We start from the raw sequence: 15,011 nt of genomic DNA, 5'->3' as shown, positions 1-15,011 counted from the left end.
CTGCGGACTGGAAGAGAGGCCTACAATGATCCAGGAAGCCACTGAAGGTAATGATAAGGATGGCCCTCTTTTGCAGCTTGGAAACATCTCCACATGTTGCAGCATGACCCCACAGCAGCAGTCCAAAGCTCAGGATGCTACGGAAAAGAGCATGGTACTCTACCAGCAAGTAGGGCTGCTAACTGTGTCAACTTTTAAGCAATATAGGTCGATTTCTTGTCCAACTAGAGGCCATGATATGCCGTAACCAGGTACTCCAATGAAACATGACTTTTCAGCTAGCGCATCAAAAATGTGACTCTTGACAGTCTATTGCAGATCATGTCGACATGCTGCTCCCATCTCAATGTGGCATCATTCATAAATCCAAGCAGCTTCACACTGCAATCCCCGAAGATTGGTGGATTCCGCCTCAGAGTGCAGAGTAGATTTTATGTCTTCCTCTCGTCCAGTGCAAGTTTGTTCACCCAGAACCAATCACTGGTAACCGCCAAACAGATAAGTCAGGTGAACGGTTTATCAGACTTTTCCAACTCGTCGGGAACATTTACCCCGCCCACAACAGCCGTATTCACGGTCCGACGTCGAATCAAGATGGTCAAAAAATCGGATAGTGGATAGCATTTTTTGCTATACGGTACGGTAACAAATCAATCTCAATAGACTAATATCTCTTGAAATTTGAAATGAAACATTTCTCGTTTTTACTATTGTAACAAAATCTTTGTTTAAATTTTGAAAAGGCCTGGGATCAAATACCCTTAACTGCCCTGGTGGGGTCAAATTTGACCCCAAGCATTTTTATTTTCATATTCCTCCGCGAGGTGTCGTTGTATGGAGCTGTGCGTTCATGTAATCCCAGTTCACGGCAGTAACTTGCCACGTGAGCATTAACCGTGCATTTATGTGTGCTTATTCACTGTCCAGAGGCTCCTGGGGTCAGTTTTGACCCCGCCAGGGTGAAAGTGTGACTTTTTGCTGTGTTTCAGATTTCTACATTTCTGGTTCTATTTTACTTTCTTGACTCGTTTTTGTAGGTTAATCGTGTTTGTAGGTTAGGTAATAGGTCATTAGTGAATATCATTCCATATAATAGAAAATATACATTATAGTGAATTTTATAGTGAATATTATTGTGATATAACAAAGTATAAGATATATATATTGTGGTGCAGATTTCTATATTTATTTTGTATTATTTGACTCTTTTTTTAGGTTATTGTAAGTAGATAGGAAATATTTTGGTTACATAAAACAGCATAACATGGCTGGGAGATCTGATGCTTTGACGACTGAAGAGATAGCAAATATTTTAGATGGGAGTTTTTTTGAAGGTGAGTTATGCTCTGACAATGAAGATGGTTTGGAAGAAAGTGGCCATGACAGTGTATCAGAAATATTTGGTGATGATTCTGATAAAGATCCGGATTTTGTACCAAATGAACCACAACAAAGAGATGAATCAGCAGATGCTTATGATAGTTCCGAAAATGATGAAGAATCACACAATGAAATCGTTCAACCCGTGAATGATGAAGATGATCCTGCAATTAGATTAGCTGGAAGGTGTGTATTGGGTAGAAGAAATAAAATTATGATAAAAAAAAGAATTCTTCCTTTCAAATGGTGCTTGGATCCTCCACATAGCTCCCGAACACGTGCTCAGAATATAATAATTGAAGTTCCAGGTGTTATAGGAAATTCTGGTATTCAGCAACCAAAGATTCCATTAGATGCATGGCGTCTTCTGATTGATGATAATATGTTAGAGGAAATAATTGATTCTACCAATCAAAAAATAACTGATTTAGCAGGGAGGTATGGTGACAAAACATTGAATTGTCATCATATTGAACACATAGACAAATAGAAATAGAGGCTTTTTTGGGATTGCTATACTTAGCTGGTGTCTTCAAGTCAAATCACGAGGCCCTTACGGCTTTATTCGCGACTGATGGCACTGGCCGAGATATATTTAGGGCTACAATGACCAAAAATAGATTTCTGTTCTTGCTAACAGCCTTGCGTTTTAATTGTATTGAAACAAGACTGGAAAGACAAAAAGATGATCCACTGGCAGCAATTTCAAACATTTTCAAAAAGTTTGTAGAAAACTCAAAATCCAATTACTCATGTGGGCAATACACAACGATTGATGAGATGTTGGTGCCTTTCAGAGGAAAATTCAGGTACAGAGTTTATATGAAAAGCAAGCCTGCTAAGTATGGAATCAAGATTTTCATATTATCTGATGCCAGAACAAGCTATTTTGTGAATGGAACAATTTATTGTGCAAATCAATATCCAAATCCAAAAAAAAAATAATGAAACCTTATCAAGCCTATTTCGATGACAAATAGAAACATAACGGCCGATAATTGATTCACATCTGTTGAGCTAGTGAATGAGCTCAAAAGAGAAGGTCTAACTTATGTGGGGACTATGAGAAAGAACAAATTGGAGATTCCACAAAGTTTCCTACCCAATAAGGACCGACCAATACCCTCAACAGAGTTTGCCTTCACCAACGATAAAACTTTGATTTCTCATGTTCCCAAATATAACAGGGCAGTAGTACTCATCTCTTCGATGCATCATGATGGAGTAATTCTGAACGACCGTGAAGGCAAACTTCCAGAAATTATTGACTTCTACAACATAACAAAAGTGGGAGTAGACTCCTTGGACCAAAAATGTGCGCAGTTTTCCGTCAGTCGTCGCACTCAGAGGTGGCCTATGACAGTTTGGTATGCTGTAATGAACATTGCTGGGGTTAATGCTAACATTATTCTTCATGTTGTTAACCCTCAGCTGAAAATGATGCGACATGAATTCTTGATAACTTTGGGGAGAAGTCTTATTGATAATCAACTGAAACAGCGAATGCTCATGATCAATATACCCAGGGAGCTGAAGTCAACCATCAGGCGAATTTGCAATGTTGAAGATCAGCCTCAACATCTCAACCACCCCGGACCTGACCCACCAAAGAGAAGATGTCACCTGTGTCCAAGAATAGTGATCACAAACATTCTACTTCATGCTCCAAGTGCTACAATGGAGTATGCAAGGTCCACTGCAAGCAAGAAGTTTTTTTGCTGAGAGCTGCAAAGACTGAAAAAGGTAAATAAATATATTCCTTACCCATGCACAAGTCACAGACTCATGTGGACTTCATTTAAATACGAGGGCTAAAGTAGATTACGTTTTTATATGTAGCGGCGGTGGATGGGGCGAGCGCGGTCATTTTGGTGTCTGGGCGTTCCGCAGGTCAGTCGGCATCCAGCCGAGCTAGAGAGAGGTCAGCTGCGCTGCTCGTTTCGTCACAATAGCCTTTTGAAATGTGCGCTGCAAACGAAAATCCCGCCAGTTGTGAGGTGCGATCAGTTATAAGGTTTTTGTTAGCAAAAAACCATAAACCGATTGAAATTTATCGGCAAGTTTGTGAAGTTTACGGAAACAATCAGTGAAGGTAGAGTTCACCTAAGGTGCATTAGATTTTAAAAATCGACGATAAGTAATGTTCATGACGAAGAGAAGTGTGGCAGACCGAGCATTGTGAGTGATGAGTTAATTGCAAATGTCAATGAAAAAATTGGGAAATTTTCCCTCATTTACCCTACAGTCCGGACCTGGCGCCTAGTGATTTCCACTTATTCCCGAAGATGAAGACTTGGCTTGCAACACAGCGCTTCGATGACGACGCAGATCTCCGCAAGGGCGTGACTGACTGGCTGGCGTCACAATTCTATGACACGGGAATTTCAAAGCTAGTTCACCGATATGACAAAAAATGTCTAAATTTGTTTGGCGATAATGTCGAAAAATAGTATTTTAGTTCCTCTTTTAAATGTATATACTTAATTTTTTTCTGTACTTAGTTTTTTTATCCAAAAACGTAATCTACTTTCTGAATAGCCCTCGTACCATAAAAAATATTTTTTTTAAGGATAACAATCAACTTCGAGCATAGAATTTCAACAAATATGATTCTAAAATCATAATTTTCCTTTTCAGGTAGCAAGAATCATATCTTTGGTAGAGGAAAATAAGGGTGCCCTAACCATTATTTGTAAGAAAAAAAATTTTATGGTGTTTTATATAAATTTTGACAAAAAAAGGCATTTTTTTGAAAATTATATTTTGAACTAACCAATATTTCATAACTGTACTATTTTATAAAAATAGGTACTGTTTGTTATATTTGTATCAGATATAAAATAAAGTCTGTGTATCGAAAAAAGTGATCCGAAATTGTTTATTACCGAATTAAATTGGAATCAAAATTGACCCCACCAGGGTATAAGTGTTACCAAAAGTCGCCAGTGTAGTTAAGTGTTAAGTATCAAGTAGCCTAATAATAAAAACTAACAACAAATAAGATGACTACGTACGGTACATCAATACCGAGTAACTTAAAGTAACGTATAACTTTTTCAGTTTGGAATTTAAAAAAGGGACTGCAGGAAATCATTGATAAAATATTTTAAAAGCATTTGAGGCCTGTAATTATTTACAAATATTACAATAGTCTTTAGTTTGATGGTAAGTTCTTAAGCATATAGGCTAAGACTAATTGACCCTTAACAAGTCCCCCTTAAAACTTACAATTTACAACTATAAATAATTTTCTTTAAAAAGATTAAATTATAACATGCCCAACACAAAGGTAACATGTAAGCAGGCCTACATAGTCAAGAATCCATAATCGGCTTCCTTGTTTACCTACTAGGCAATTCAAATTCGTATGCTTGTAGGCTAACACAAAGTTTTTAAAAAATTTCAACTAGGCCCATTCAAAACAAATATTTCTTGATTACCACAATAAAATAATAAACTTACAAGCATCAAGAATTGATTTTACTATATCTGTCCTCCCCAGTTCAATTGCCGATACCATGTTCTCAAAAATATCCTGCATTTCACAACAATTTTAAAACTAGTTGACAAGACAGTACTCAAAATTTCAGCTAATACTGACAAAATGCAAAAAGATTAGAATCCAGAAGTTAATTTCATCATAATTGATTAACAATTTGAAAAATTTCTTTACAAACAAGCATTTTAAACTATCAAACAATACAAAAACATCAAATTTCAAGACATAACCAATGTAATGTACACTATTTATTTTTCCAACTTGATCTTGATACGTCGATAGTCGAAAGTCGATGCAAGATATTATATCGGTTCAAAAACATCGGTGACACTTTCCACGCGGTAAAATTCAAATAAAAATCGCGCACCGTTTTGAAGCAGAATCATAGTCTATTTATAATTTTTATATTTCTTGGTTCATTTTTAACTCTGCCCAATAAATAATTCTTCATATTCGACTACTGCATTTTCAAAGACACGTATATAATATTAGAATACGCCTAGAAAACAATAATTTTAAAAGCCTTATAGTTGCATTCTTTTGATAAATTACTAAAAGAATGAAATTTGCAAATTATTATTTTTCTCTACTATCACTGTATTTTACTGTTGAAATAAACTTACATGGTTATAATTTTTTTCTATTCTAGCACAAGCCTATATAAGTCGTGGTCACTTGCATTCTTTATAATAGTATAACTGTACAGCAATTATTTCAAATATCCAATGAAAGCTATATTTTGAGGACTTCTGCTACGTAATGCAAATATAGAAGTCCTTATTTTTATTTATGTAGTTTCATTAAATATTTGAAATAATTATTATACAGTAATAATATTCCAGCAGTTGGTTAACTGCAATTTCTAATAAATCATCCATCTTTATTACAAAATTTGTCATAAGCTATTCTCATTTTAATTATTAACAACCAATCAGGATCAGGAATAAAAATGGTATTCACATTTTTACATCATCTTTAGAATCCAGTTGACAATGACTATATTGATTCAATTCAATTCAAATTTATTTATTTATTCCACACTCATAAATACATATACATAAATCAAACAAAGCTCAACATGACAATACAATCCAACCAAAGTGTAATAATAATAAACGATAAGTGAAAAAAACACTGGCATAAAATGACTCTTGTTCGCCAGTGGGAGTAGGAGATGAAATTATAATACGCTTATCTTGATTTAAACTATTATAGCTATGGAAAATATGACTAAATAAAATAAAAAAAATTATTTAAGAAAGAATAGACTAGAACTAGAGTAACAAATAAAACAAAACTCAATCTGGAGAGAGGTATAATTACAAAGCAAAAAAAAAAAACCAAATCAGGCAAACTAAAACAAAGTGGGAAGCACGGTGAGATCGACGAACAAGATAAAATTGTCAAGGAGCGAGAACACTCACATCCAACAAGCGCACTCATTCACACATTCGTTACTCGCTTTCAATGTTTAGGCAATGTACAATCATTAGCCAAAAATGTACAATCATCGGAAAGAGTAAGGTGATACTAAAATACCTTCCTGCTCCTCTAGGTTTAGGGAAGTCACCCAATAGTTGATTTTTTTTTATAGTGACTTTTATTCTCAAATTGTCTGGATTTTTCAAATAGATAGGCAATTTTTGAAAAAGGAAATGCATAATGTTTCGAAGTGGAAGAGAAAGTTCTAGGGTTGACGATACCTATATTTAAAGCTGTGTTCTAATGTTATAATTGTGAATGATAATAGAACATATAGCTACTTTGTGTTTGAAAATGTACAAGGTTAGCGTTCTTATATATAATTGTTGCACATTTAATACCTTAAATTCTTCAAAGAGATAATCTGATGGATATGTTAGTGGTTTGCGTAAGGCACTTTTCATTATAATTGTCTGTACAGTTGATAAAGGAGTCAATGTTGTTTTGAATGCACCACACCCCAAGCTATAATACCATAATTATTGTAAGATGGACTGAATGTAAGCAAAATAAACTTGTTTTTTTTTCTAAGTGGATGTAAGGATTCCGCTTAAAGATGCAAACTCATTAATAAATTTTCGGAGTCTGTTTCTAAGTTAGTGTACAAGATTGCTCCACTTCAGCCGACAATCAAATATCACGCCGAGGTATTTATATTCATCACTCGTTCAATACACTCAAACTGACATTGTGCATAATTATTCTGTGCGCCACAGGTGTGCAATTTCAGTTTTAAACCACCGATTGGATCACCAATGGCTCTAATGGAAATAGGTAGGTATTTCGTCTTGCTAATATTGATGGTTAGTCGATTATTATAAAACCAGTCCCTTACAGCACCCAATCCTACCTCAGCTGCACGAGAAACATCAGCCCAGTTGTTTCCCTCAAAAAGCAACGCGGTATCGTCTGCATACAAATATATATGACTATTATCAATATTTACCTTACTCAGGTCATTTACATAAATTAAAAACAGTATTGGGCCCCGAGTGTTACCCTAAATCACTCCAAAGTGGTTACTCATTGGTGCACTCTCTTTGTCCAAGATAGAAACAACTCGACTCCTTCCACTAAAGTAGAGAGAAGCACCCCGAACACCAATATACTTCGGTTTTTTTAAGTATTTTATCACAACATGTTTCGGACATTTAAGCCATTTTGAAGACTTGACAAAAATATAAATCTCAGTACCCTTTTAAATTATTTTATCACAACATGTTTCGGATATTAAAGCCAAAGTTGAATCTATGGTGTATATAATTATTAATTCGTTTAAAAATACTACCATAGTACCCTTTTAAAAACTGTTAAATATAAAATGAAAAAGTAAAAATAATAAATTATTTTTTTTTTTGTTATTCCATATTTAAAAGTTTTCAAACGGGTACTATGGTATTATTTTTAAACTAACATAATAAAGTAGTCCTGAAGAAATATGTTTTTGAAAAATAATATTAATATAAACTCTCTGTGTACACTCAGCCTGATAATGATGTAAGTTCAATGTATTATGTTTATTTTTATTTATGAAGTATGATTTTCATTTGTTTAGTGATGTTTTTCATATTTTTATGAATAATGATTGTTTTTTTATAAAAACGTTCTAAACACTGATTGTGACATATTTTTGATAAAATGGCTTCACAATGCACGCCCTTCAAATTTTTTCAACATCCAAGTATAGTAGTAGCTGGTCCAAATTTATTCCATTCACAGGGAATTATAATTTGGTTAATGTATGTTGAAGTTGAATAAGATACTTTGTAAATATTGCATATTATGTATAATATTTGTGAAAATATGCCAATCGAATATTGAAAGTTGAAAATTGCCAATTTCAATCTTATTTTGAGAAGTTTATTGCCCAATAAATATGGGAAGTTTGCCCTTTGGTTATTATGTAATGTGATTTTTTAATCGTAACAGTGCTTCGTATTTACTTCAATGAATTGCCAAGAATTCAACTTTTTTATATATCAACTGTGAAACAAAATTTTGGAGTCATGCCATGCACTAACAGAACAATCTGAATACAGACAAATATCGTGAAAAAATTATTTTTTTCTCGTAAAAACAGTAGTATGCCTACAACATAATCGAATAAACTAAAAACTATCATAAACCCTTTTAAATTATTCTATCACAACATGATTCGGACATTTAAGCCATTTTGAAGACTTGACAAAAATATAAATCTCAGTACCCTTTTAAATTATTTTATCACAACATGTTTCGGATATTAAAATCCATTTTCAAGTCTTGAATTTAAAAGGGTACTGAGAATTATATTTTTATTAATTTACATAATTTTTAAATTATATCTTCTTCGCATGGTATTTGCTGGAATTATCACGCTGAGGAAAACAATGCTATAATGATAATTTAATATTGCCGTATTCTCAATATAGGGTACCCCTGACTGAGTCTGACTTTTTATTTTCGCTACGATACTTATAATATTAGCATTGAGAAAAGATAGCATAAGATATGCTATTTTTACTCTATGAAATTAGTTATACGATTTTTTATACTTAGATTAAATATTTTCCAATCACAATGACTTACATTCGATAATTTTACTGTAACTGTTTTTTATAAGCTATTTGTATTTAATACAAAATTGTATAACTAATTTCATAGAGTAAAAATATCATATCTCATGCTATCTTTTCTTAATGCTAATATTATAAGTATCGTAGTGAAAATAAAAATTTAGACTCAGTCAGGGGTATATTGAGAATACGGCAATATTAAATTATCATTGTTTTCCTCAGCGTAATAATCTCAGCAAATACCATGCGAAGAAAATATTATTTAAACTTTGTTCCACTTTAATCAGTGAATAAAGAGTTAAAAAATACCATTGAATTTCAAATCTTTTCAATAAATTTGAGCATTTAATCTATTTTGATTGACTTCTCTCTAGATTGCATAATGTAGTCTTGGAGCGATAAAAAATTACAGTTTATCGAAAACCAACAGATAACTTTCGTTCTTCCTGTTTCAAAAGCCAATTATTAGATTTGAAATATTTTGAACATTTTGAAATTTTCACGCATGCTCTTTATCATTGGTATTGAGAAATAAATGAGTTGTTCAACGAATTTGTTGAAATATAGTTATTTTTTCGAAGTAGAAGGAAAAATGAGACCAGCATTGATAATCACGTAGTTATTTAAATATAATATATTAAAATCTACATTCATTGTGTCAAAATTCGTAAGTGACCAAACTTTCAAGCAAGGTTTCTCATGTCTGTTGTAGCCCCTATACCAGTGATTCGTTCAAATGGATGGAGGATGGTGTGGTATCAAGGAAAATAATTATGTTAACATCAAGAATACAGTCAAAATTCAAGCAATTTCGTTACATTCAATATTTTTAAACGAGAGCAACTATTCATGACAGATGAGGGATTTTATCATGAAGAATATTGTTTATTATTTTTGAAGGGACGGATTCAAGGATCCAAAGGTCCAAGAACCCCACACGTCAACCGAAGCTTATTGTGTTCCCAAGTAGTATTTTAGTTAAGCAAAACAATACCTATGTCCTTTACAAGAACCAGGAGTTTTACCCTCTACTAACATTCCATTCATCACCTGGTTGCAATCCTTGTCGCAATCCAGTGTGTTATGCTTGGCAGTCTCTTCAGACTGAATTGTCCTCGTGACCTACGTGAGTTCCACTCCTGGCCTTCTTTGTAGGTCCTTCCGCTGAGGAAGGGGACGCCAAGTTGCCTCTAGGGCGCCTGGCTACCCTTGACTCAGCCTCTTGACCCACATTTGTGCCTAGAGTTTCACTCATCTCTGGTCTCTTGGGTTTTTTCTTCAAGGGTCAAAGTTCTCTCCTCTCCCAAGAAGTTTTGCCTGAATGGCCGCCCTACTTTGAGCAGTGGTGAGGCTTGGTCTCTCCACCCACAAATCGTGACCTACGTGTGTTCCACTCCTAGCCTTTTTGTAGGTCCTTCCGCTGCGAGAGGGGACGCCAAACTGCCTCTAGGGCGCCCGGCGCCCGGCCACCCTCGCTTCAGCCTCTTGACCCACATTTGTGCCTGGAGTTTCGCCAATCTCTGGTCTCTTGGGTTTTTCTTTTTGCCCCTCCGAAACTGCCTTGATGGGGCAGATCCCGTGGGTTTGAAGGCGAGGCAACTTCTGGAATTGCCTTGAGGTCCATTTTAGTCGCCTCCTACGACAAGCATGGATACTGTGGGTGAATTCTGGTTTTCTACACATTCTTGAGTACGATGATCGACTCAAAGCTCCCCCAACCCACAGGGGGCATCATGAAGAATGGAGTAGATAGAGAAAATGTAAACGGTGTTTATTTACTGTTGAGTGATTGAGAAAGAAATTGAAAAATTTAGAAAACCTCAGTCAAATGGGAGAGTATAAATTATTTCAAATTACAGATTAATCAGAAAAAAGAAGGGAAAATGAGGGTGGGCGTGGAAAAAAATAAAGCTACAAAGGTGAACACAGAGATTAAAGGTTAAGAGCCCTTCTTATAAACGAGTACATTGATTCCCACTTACAAATCAATGCAACTAAAATTACATGCTATTCTAACAGGAAACGTCTACTTCTATGCTAAAGAATCAAGATATTCATTACACACGAATTAAATTACTACATTTTTCCTCCTTCATAGTTTGACTTGCATAAAAGCAATATCAATAAATTTTTCCTCGTTCAGTTTGACTTGCATAAAAGTAATATCAATCAAGTTTAGCCTTCAATAGTTTTTTAGAACAAATATATAAATTATTATTTTCATTCCAGGTATCACACCATGCAAGAAAGTGCATATGGAATAATGCACTTTTGTATAATCACTAGGCCTATATATAGTGATTTTTAAAAAATTGAGTGACAATGACAGTGAGTATGTGAGAGTATTGTGTAACCAACGATTTTATCGTATTCTTCCGCAAGGGTAATAAAAAACATCAAGATCAATCTGAATTCACCACGCGTGCACATTATTATTATAATTCATCAGGAAGTAGATCATGATGAAAATTGCCATCATGCAAAACAAGTAATAATATCTTTGTGTGTCAACATACCAACATACTTTTGAGCGAATCAAAAACATGTTATCTTCTAGTAGAAAACTCAATAATGAACAAAAAGGATAGACCTTCTAGCGAGAATTTGGGAATTAACTGTCGTTTGACATCATCCACTAATATTTTACTTTTTTCTAAATTCTAAATTTTTTCATTCTAAGTTTTTTCATTTAGAATAATTTTAGCAAGGTCAAGTTCCAGCTAATTGAACAAGAGCGAAAGTGCAGAATACAAGGACAAGGCGGCTTTGACCTAGTTACATTTTTAGAGCCTAGCTGTGGTAAAAGTGTATACGGTACGGTGGGTCATTGCTCTCACTGCGACCTTTTACTATTTATAATAATTCAGGTCCTATTTCTATTTTAGCTTGAGCATGCATTTTTACTGAAAAAAAGTTACAGATTCTTCTTTCACCTATAAGTTAACCTTCTATTAGTGGTACCGTACTTGTGGGAATATTTATTATTCAAATTCCTAATTTTAATTAATTAATAATCGATTGAAACTCATGAAAGAATCTTTTGAACTAGAATACTATTACCTATAGCAATGATTCACTATTTTTCCGAAAAAATATCTATAACCAATTAATTCATTCAGGAATTATATATGTATTGTTGAAAATTCTATGAGACATTTATTCGGTCAGATAGCAAACGCATATAACGGAATTGATTCACCGCAATGAATCACCTAAAAATTATGTGAAGCTCATCAACTATGTACATTTTTTCAAGAAATGTTAAGATGATACCAATATTATTATTATTAAAGTTACTTATGTTGATTTTGAAAATGAGGAAGGAGGAAGTCTGTTAATTTAGATAGCTCAAAACATAAAAATGTAATTGTAATTTTGGAATAAGTACGTGCCAATTTTTGCAAGACAGTATTTGACTACCAATAGGTGTATGTTTTCTATAGTCAATATAACCATAGAGAAATGATAGCATAGGTTATGCTACTTTATGTAATTTCATATATTTATGTTATTCGCTATCATGCTATCTTTTCTCTATGATATGATCTAGCGACTACAATACTGTACTAGAGTAGGTAGGTACCGTACTCAAGATTTTTTCTGGGTTTTCCACAGAAAAAATTAAAAAGCATCTGAAATAAATATCCACTTTTCACAATTGTGATCGTACACATTGTTATATGAACGAGAAGCAGAGAGCAGAATGAAGTTTGTTTTCAGGATTTTTAAAAATATAATTTTTAATATGTGAATATTTCCTATTTTAGTTATAATAATGTGAAATATTTCTTCTATGTTTAGTTCTGAAGCATCTAAATTTGAAAAAATCTACTTTGAGAAAATATTTGAGGACTGAACATTTTGTGAATATTGAAGAATTACAAGACTTAACCTATTTCGGACTATGAGTTCTCTAAATTTGGAGAGAAATAGCACAAGGTTATGTAGGTAGGTACCTTATTTCTTTTCTCCCTATCACTTCTATAATGTACTCATTGTTTGAATAAATAAATAAATATCCTAGGCTTGCAGTGGTTTTTTATTCCTCTAAAATATTGAAAAAATATATTATAGGGAAAAAGCTATAAATACAAAGAAATATTGGCAAAAGTTAGATTGAGCCGATAGTATGTTCCAATTCCCAATGAATATTATTCATTCAATATTGATTCAAATATCAACAAGTTAATAAAAAAAACGTAATAAGTCTTTCTAAAAGAAATTATTAGATTGCAAATTCACTAGAAAGAATATTATGAGATATTCTGGAGCTTCCTAATGATCTTAATGGATGAACACAACATGTTCCTCATAATTTTAGTATTTTATACAAACGAGTCATCTCAATTAATGAGAGCGTCAAGAGTTGATCAATGAAGAGCAACACTACGAAAAGAGGGTCAACTACGAGTGGAGTAGAAAGGTTCAAACTCAACAAGTATTTTAGAGAAAGAGAGACTAATAGTTGGCAGCTTGTTGAAGTGAAAGAGTAGAGCTAGCCGAAGAAGAACGTTAACCTCACACATGATAGAGTTGTCAAAACAGAATTTAAGCAAGAGATACAGAGCTGTCTAAAATGAGAGAGATGATCATCTTGAAAATAATTATACGGACGTAAAGCCAATAAGCTGCAGTGTTTCACGTACTATTCCCCGCCACATTCAGCGTTGAAAAGTTGTTGAACCTGGCTGGCTGGCGGTCGTATATTTCTGACTCTAGTCAACGATTACATTTGGCGGGCAACGGAAGTGTGAGTGTGGTTAGTGATCTAGTTTTTTAACTCTGATTTCAACTCTCAGGTAGCGTACAGTCCCACTTTGCGCGTTCCACGTCGGTAAGGTATTGAGAAAAACTCAGCCCAATTAAACACGTTACATTCCAAAGCTACCTTGAAGACCTTTCACTTTCTTTACAGATATTTTTTATTCAAACCACTACAGTTATTTAAAAAAACGGAAGTGCCGTATATTTAAGTGTCAACATTCATCTTATAAGCACCAGTGATTTTCGCAATATAGAAATTCCAAAATAACAACTAATTAACTTCTTTTAAGAACTTATTTTTCTTGCTCTTCATTCCGAGAGAATTTATTGCTGTAAAAGTGTATTTTTAGTTGCAATACAGCTTTTAATATTTTATACTGAATGATAGAATAAATATAATAATTAAGACAAAAATATCTATAAAATAAATGTTATATTAAAAATTGAAACATTCATGCTTGGAGCTTCAATTTAAAAACTTGGAAAACATTTACTTATTTTTCATGTTAGTATATAGGCATACTACCTGAGAAATAATATCGAATATTAAAGTAATACGGTAACGTATTAAAAATTAATTATTAATAGTGAATAATACCTCCAACTATTTATGACAAATGAAAAATATACATCTGAATTTAAAACTATTGTGATGAGTAGGTAGTATCTGAAAATGAAATGAAAATAATAATATTAAACTTCGCTGATTCTGAAAAACATTTGAATTTTAGAATGATCAAGGTTAACTGTCAACCACCTAAGTATTAGCCAAGCACAATACAAAGGTGCCTCTATTAGAATAGATTCAATTTAAATTTTGGCAGGTGTGCATAAGTATAGGCTAATAATTATTGTTGCAGCCAAAATATTCAATACAGTTCTGGGCTTTGTTTCAATTCGTAGGAACAGTTAATATTAATATCGATTTATATATTTCAAGGTCAAACACGAATATAATGAAACTTATTAATTTTTAGAATTCTTCAAATGCCGTATTATTATGTGCTTAGATACTTTTCATTATTGATTAATAGTGAAGAGTAAAATAATAGTGGTAGAGTAAATCCACCTGTTGAAAGTTGCGATGAGTGAATCATGCATCAAGCTCAACTGAGGCGAATGCAATTATTTGTAATATAAAAAATTGCTCATTTATTTTTTAATTTTAAAATAAAAATAGAGGAAATTTAATCTACGAAGATAAAGAATCACCATTAATTAATTATATTAACACACTATTATTAAAGTAAATTATATTTTTAATACAAGAACACAACCAATCGGTGATGATTATATTGTTAAATAATTCAAGACAAATGATGACATAACTT

At 33.3% G+C, this 15,011-nt stretch overlaps 3 protein-coding genes across 8 annotated transcripts in view; 2 read left to right on the top strand and 1 right to left on the bottom strand.

Moving 5' to 3' along the window:
* The window catches only part of LOC111057243, a 40,177-nt gene extending 35,040 nt beyond the window's left edge, over window positions 1-5,137 (bottom strand). The window contains exon 1 of one of the 2 annotated variants that reach the window (XM_039437835.1): window positions 4,843-5,137. The gene's annotated coding sequence lies outside the window, so the exon portion shown is untranslated. The remainder of the gene's footprint in view (window positions 1-4,842) is intronic. The other variant, XM_039437836.1, reaches the window with a different exon arrangement.
* Window positions 1,265-3,830, top strand: LOC120353654. Its single transcript, XM_039438217.1, has 3 exons — window positions 1,265-1,566; window positions 2,568-2,747; window positions 3,626-3,830. The coding sequence occupies exons 1-3, from the start codon at window positions 1,265-1,267 to the stop codon at window positions 3,828-3,830; spliced, it is 687 nt and encodes a 228-aa protein (XP_039294151.1).
* Window positions 5,138-13,428: 8,291 nt separating the features above from the next.
* Window positions 13,429-15,011, top strand: part of LOC111061783 (probable 4-coumarate--CoA ligase 1) — a 33,213-nt gene continuing 31,630 nt past the window's right edge. The window contains exon 1 of one of the 5 annotated variants that reach the window (XM_039437829.1): window positions 13,429-13,675. The gene's annotated coding sequence lies outside the window, so the exon portion shown is untranslated. Of the gene's footprint in view, window positions 13,756-15,011 lie in introns of all 5 variants that reach the window. The other 4 variants (XM_039437832.1, XM_039437828.1, XM_039437827.1 and 1 more) reach the window with 4 other exon arrangements.

The sequence above is a fragment of the Nilaparvata lugens genome, chromosome 11, assembly GCF_014356525.2.
Source record: "Nilaparvata lugens isolate BPH chromosome 11, ASM1435652v1, whole genome shotgun sequence".
In the NCBI taxonomy this organism is placed as follows: domain Eukaryota; kingdom Metazoa; phylum Arthropoda; class Insecta; order Hemiptera; family Delphacidae; genus Nilaparvata; species Nilaparvata lugens.
Note: the sequence above shows the minus strand (reverse complement) of the source record. Positions and strands in the feature narration are given on the sequence as shown.

Coding starts and splice junctions, on each gene's coding strand:
- LOC120353654 (XM_039438217.1), top strand. CDS start 1,265: ATGGCTGGGAGATCTGATGCTTTGACGACTGAAGAGATAGCAAATATT. Junction 1,567..2,567: donor GCAATTAGATTAGCTGGAAG/GTGTGTATTGGG, acceptor CAAATATAACAG/GGCAGTAGTACTCATCTCTT. Junction 2,748..3,625: donor AGGTGGCCTATGACAGTTTG/GTATGCTGTAAT, acceptor TTTACCCTACAG/TCCGGACCTGGCGCCTAGTG.